The sequence below is a fragment of the Limulus polyphemus genome, unplaced genomic scaffold, assembly GCF_000517525.1.
Source record: "Limulus polyphemus unplaced genomic scaffold, Limulus_polyphemus-2.1.2 Scaffold178, whole genome shotgun sequence".
Lineage (NCBI taxonomy): Eukaryota > Metazoa > Arthropoda > Merostomata > Xiphosura > Limulidae > Limulus > Limulus polyphemus.
In genome coordinates, this window is record NW_013665788.1 from 180429 (window position 1) to 186043 (window position 5615).

Consider the following 5615-nt stretch of genomic DNA (forward strand, 5'->3'; position numbering starts at 1 on the left):
TTCGTTGAGAATTATAGCGTGTAGGTTTAAGTTAAAGGGACTGTGGAAATTAAGTGTATTGCAAAGTTGGATTGAGAAAGAATAAACTAGTTTTATTTGAGAAAGGACTTGTATCGCTAAAGTTCTTCGGAAAGAATTTTTATGACTAATTAACTAACGACCAGAGACGTAACAATATCATTAATTGACTGATATTTTAATTTTAGTGTTTTAGTTTTATTTAAAACCTACTATTAATTTATTTTATCAATAAATATGTTAATAGTCATTTATTCTAGTGACAAATGTCTTGCTAGAATGATTTCTTACTGATAAAATAAAAAGTATTAGGAAAAAATTCTTGCTAAATAAAAATGCTATGTTGGTCTGGTTACTGAACTCGAAAAAAGGGAACCAAACAAGATGGGGATGGTAGTGGACATATCACTTGATCGGCTAATGATGGCATAGCAGACTAAGCTGTTTCGACTTAACATAGAAAACAAAATCCCTACATTACTGGCTTCCACACATTGTCTATTGAAAGCTTGGTATTTGAATAGAATCTCAGCTTTCATCATCATACCTTTCCTTTATATATTACATTTATGACTACTTTACAATAAAGTAGAATTTTACGATTGGAAATTCTGGTTCTATTTGTTTTGCCAGTGAGGAAGCTAGTAATGTAGGGATACGGCTTAGTCTGCACTGTGATCATTAGCCGGACCAAGTGATATGTCCACTTCCATCCATTTTTTGTTTTGTTCCCTTTTTTTTTCAAGTTCAGTAGCCAGCTTTGCATGACATTTTTATTTAGCGATAATTTTTTCTTAATACTTGTTTGTTTACGTTTTTATAAGATGGTGTACGTGGGTTACTAGGCTAAAGCTTTATAAATTTTACATAGAATAATGATAGAAATAGGTAGTCAAAGATCGTGAAGATTGTTTTACTCTATCAAATGGTGATAAAAGTTTAGTTACTGCTAGAACTAGGTATGCGCTAGTTTTGTTGAAGAAAGATGGTGATGAACGAAAATAAGAAAGTGGCATATACACCGAAGATAGAGCGACTATGCCAGGCAATTATATTTAGCTTCTTATGACCTGTAGAGAAGAAAATCCAGATGACGTTTGTGTTGCTTTAATACAGGCGTTCGTGCCATCCCTACATAGAGAGTGCTAACGCACTTTCTGATAGCGCTTTAATCTTTTGTAAAATATATTTATTTTCTTATTTCGCAGCCAAATACAGGTCTAAAAACATATTGTACATAAGTTGTAGACAAAATAGTATAAAATATTTTGCCATCTAGTAGAATTAAAATAATAAGAATAAATATTGATAAAAGTCACTGGAGTCTTGTTACTAAGTGTATTCCAATGTTATATAAAAGAGAGTGATTTATCTGTAATTGGGAGGCTATTACTGTTTTTATAAACGTCACTCGTGTTGAAGAACCTCGTTAGCATACGACACACGATCATCCAGCCTCCCAGCCTGTGTTCTGCAATATGTGATAAGGTTAGGTAAGCTGCCGTTACCTCGACCTACTTCAAGGTCAGGTTAAATTTCCGCGAAGATAGAAATAAGTTATTGTGTGATGTTGCATTGGATGGTTAGATATTGTTGCACGGAACCCTGCTGCCACATAGCAGTTAAAAAACCATCGGTTATCTATAAGATTGGTTTTCGTGATGCCTACTGGCCTGTAGAACGTTTAGAAAGAAAAAAAAAGAAACAGGATACTTTCCTTCCGCCTTCTGTTGTTGGTTTTGACGTATAAAAAGTGGGTTCGTCCTAGAACTCGCACACCATACTGTGCTCTGGTGTTGTGTTTCTACGACCAATTTTGTAACCATGATGCTTCTCACGACCATTCTTTTTCTCTTTTTATTTCGCCTGGACGTGACCAGTGGCCAGTCCGGATGTAGTAGTAAGCACCTGGTGATGCAGAAGTTTGACAGCGCAAAGGTAGAGAAAATATTTCTATTAACCACTTTAGAATTTGATGTGATTTTAGAGAATATTTGAATTAGATGCAAGTTAAAGTTTTCACGGTAATACTGTTTTAGAACGCTATTTTCAATCAGCTATTCAAATATTCAAGCATGAACTTTGATATCCAATGACAACGTTTTTATTATATATTTTACTTTCAACAAAACATTCTCAACTTGTATAATATATACACATGTGAAGTATTAACAAAAAAAAAACATACACACACTTGGGCGGAATCTACATATATATATTACGGTTTGAAATCAACACATCGTCTCATTATTAAATTATTTTTCTATATAATGTATAAGCGACTAGAAAAATTTTGAGAGTTTCTATGATGTAATTACTCTACACACGTTTTACCTATGATGTAGCAGCATAATTAGAAACTAATGTGCAAATTGTAAATTACTATATGTTATAACATATTTTGTTGTTAAGTGCATTACGTAACATTCAATGAGCTGAGTTCAAAACTTCTGTGAAATGAAACCACTTATTTTCAAAATATTATAATTTAACAACATGGCCATATAGTGTGGCATATAGTTGTGCTATTAGCATTTTAATATTATTAAAAATTAAGGCAAAAATTAAGTAATTAAGCAATTTCTCAAAGCATTATAAAGTATATTCCCTACAAAGTTTAGTACGGAGGCTCACAGGTGCTTATAAGGTAAAAAAAAGAAAAAAAAAGATAAGTGGCTTCATACTGATTGCTTACTGAAGGTGTCGTACAAAACAACGGTAGCATATAAAGTTTAATATCTGAAGGTAGATCACAGAGCGTGTTAGTAGAAAGGTAAATAACGTACATTGTCTCTGAATTTGAAAAAGAAAGACAAGATAATTGTGGTTTCATATATAAGACTATATTAACATTTTTGGTACATTAATGATGTTAGAAAAATATTTAGGTTTAAGAAGTCTTGATAGAAATGAATAGAAACTATATGACCCGAGCGCTTTCGAAAGTTTGCTCCTGAAGATGAAAGGTCCGCCTTTCGAAAGCGCTCGAACGCATTTTTGGTGTAAGAAGTCGATGTTTTCAATTGGTAAAAATCACTTTTTAAACTCTGTTTCAGAGATAGACACATACAGTTTCAGGATTTTCGTTTTATACGGAAAAAAAAAGAAAAAAAAAGAGAGGAGCACTGGAATCTTATTTTTTTATTTAAGTAATTATTTCTGCGAGTTTTTAGTTATTTTTATCTAAGTAATTATTTCTGCGAGTGTTTAGTTATTTTTATCTAAGTAATTATTTCTGCGAGTTTTTAGTTATTTTTATCTAAGTAATTATTTCTGCGAGTTTTTAGTTATTTTTATCTAAGTAATTATTTCTGCGAGTTTTTAGTTATTTTCATCTAAGTAATTATTTCTGCGAGTTTTCAGTCTCATCGCATGTCCATTTATCGGACAAGTGTTAATGAAGACTCCAACAGCGAAACCGAAAGTTCAAAAGAAATGAAATAGTTATTAAAGTGTGAAAAGTTCTAGGATTTTTTAAAAATCAAAATCATCTTTTGTCATGGATTTATTACAGTAAAGTATAAGATAATTAATTAAAGTAAAGTGAAGAAAATTTGCCCCCTGGTACTCGGATCATCTTATTATTATAACTTTTTTCTTTTTTTTTGTAAAATAACCTACAAAGAGAAATCGTGAAAAGGTTATACATCCTGACATGTCCTATTTAACAAAGCGAATTATTAAATTAGGAGAAAAGGGTAATAACAAATGTCTACATTACATAAACTTCCAAAATTTGGCGATGTTAAAATTGACGAACATATTTCTACAATGTATTGTCAGATGAAACAATATTTTATCCATAATACTTAATATGTTTTGTTAAATAATTATAGTTATCAAAGGTGTCTAGCCAGTATTCCTAAATGTAAACGAGCTAACTAAGTACGTATTGTCCAGTTTCAGTTTTTGCACGTTGCTCATGATCGAATATTTCTTGATTAATTACTTATAAGTTCACCTGTACAGGGTGTCTCAGAAGTTTGTACCCATAGGGAAAATATACATTATATTCTTAAAGTTAAAAAACACATTTCTTATGTCAGTTGTTCATATTTGAGGAAAGAAAATACCCTGATGGCACAGTATACCAATGTGTATTGTTGTTAATGGCATCCAATTTGAATAATAAATTAATTAAGAATACACCCTTTACACTTGAGAGTCTCCTGGTGGGCCAGCACTGTAAGCTTGAGAGAATGTATCCTCCCTCCCCCGAATGGTCGTGAAATAATTTTAAGGATGCAACTCATTTTCTTTGAGGGTTATTTTAAAAATACTAACATATTAAATGATAATAGCTTCCTTTTCTCATCTTCATTGTCCAGTTACAGTGCAAGGAAGACATTTCATGTTATATACTGAGTGTTTTAAACATAGGTTAAAAATATACTGTAATACTATACTAATATAAGTTAAAAATATACTGTAATACTATACTAATATAGGTTTAAAAATAAACTGTAATACTATACTAATATAGGTTTAAAAATATACTGTAATACTATACTAATATAGGTTAAAAAATATACTGTAATACTATACTAATATAGGTTAAAAATATACTGTAATACTATACTAATATAGGTTAAAAATATACTGTAATACTATACTAATATAGGTTAAAAATATACTGTAATACTATACTAATATAGGTTTAAAAATATGCTGTAATATTATACTAATATAGTTTAAAAATATACTGTAATACTATACTAATATAGGTTTAAAAATAAACTGTAATACTATACTAATATAGGTTAAAAATAAACTGTAATACTATACTAATATAAGTTTAAAAATATACTGTAATACTATACTAACATAGGTTTAAAATATACTGTAATACTATACTAAAATTTTTGTTCTAGAATGATCTTTATTCTCTCCTGATTTTAAATTACTTGACAAAAAGGAGACTTAAGATTTTCACACCCACAAAATGAGGACCCGGATTGAAATTGTTTAGAGAACCCTTGCGTTAAAGTATAACAAAGAGTTAGTAAATGTGGAATTCTTTTAATTCAACATTCTACAGAATATTTATAGAGCTGACACCATTTTAACGTTCTTACTGAGTGACTAAGAATGTATTTATAAGAAAAAATATGTATTTTTAATAATACGGATAGTGGTTTTGAAAGACAATACTTGAAACTATTGGATGGGTTACATGGAGCATGAATTATCCGTTAGTATGCATAAAATTGATTTTTTTTATCTCTGAAATGCTTTTTCAAAAGTGAAATATAACGGTATATTCTAGTTTTCCGGGAAATGGTATGAAATCGAAAAGAGTTTCGAATTTTCCGATATCGGATCCAGTTGTGTTAGGTGGGAAATAAAAAACGGAGAAGAAGGCGTATATTCTGCTGTAGGTAAAGGAGTTGGACTACTGTAAGTAAATATTTACATTATCCATATATTTGATTTAATCTTAGAAAAAGGAAAGCAGATGAATTTTTTTGTTCTATCTTGTGGATTCTCGCTCTACCCGACAACAGATACGAGTGGGAGTCTCATAATGAAATATGAGAAACGTAAAAAAAATCATAAATAATATTCAACATTAAACTGGTACACAATTAAAACCATTT

The 5615-nt window shown here is 30.3% G+C and overlaps 1 protein-coding gene across 1 annotated transcript in view; it reads left to right on the forward strand.

The window, feature by feature from the left end:
- Positions 1 to 1870: 1870 nt before the first annotated feature.
- Positions 1871 to 5615, forward strand: part of LOC111084940 (apolipoprotein D-like) — an 8891-nt gene continuing 5146 nt past the window's right edge. Inside the window, exons 1-2 of the mRNA XM_022381613.1 lie at positions 1871 to 1956; positions 5285 to 5415. Coding sequence (XP_022237321.1) covers positions 1933 to 1956; positions 5285 to 5415 — 155 coding nt within the window. The 5' untranslated portion in view covers positions 1871 to 1932. The remainder of the gene's footprint in view (positions 1957 to 5284; positions 5416 to 5615) is intronic.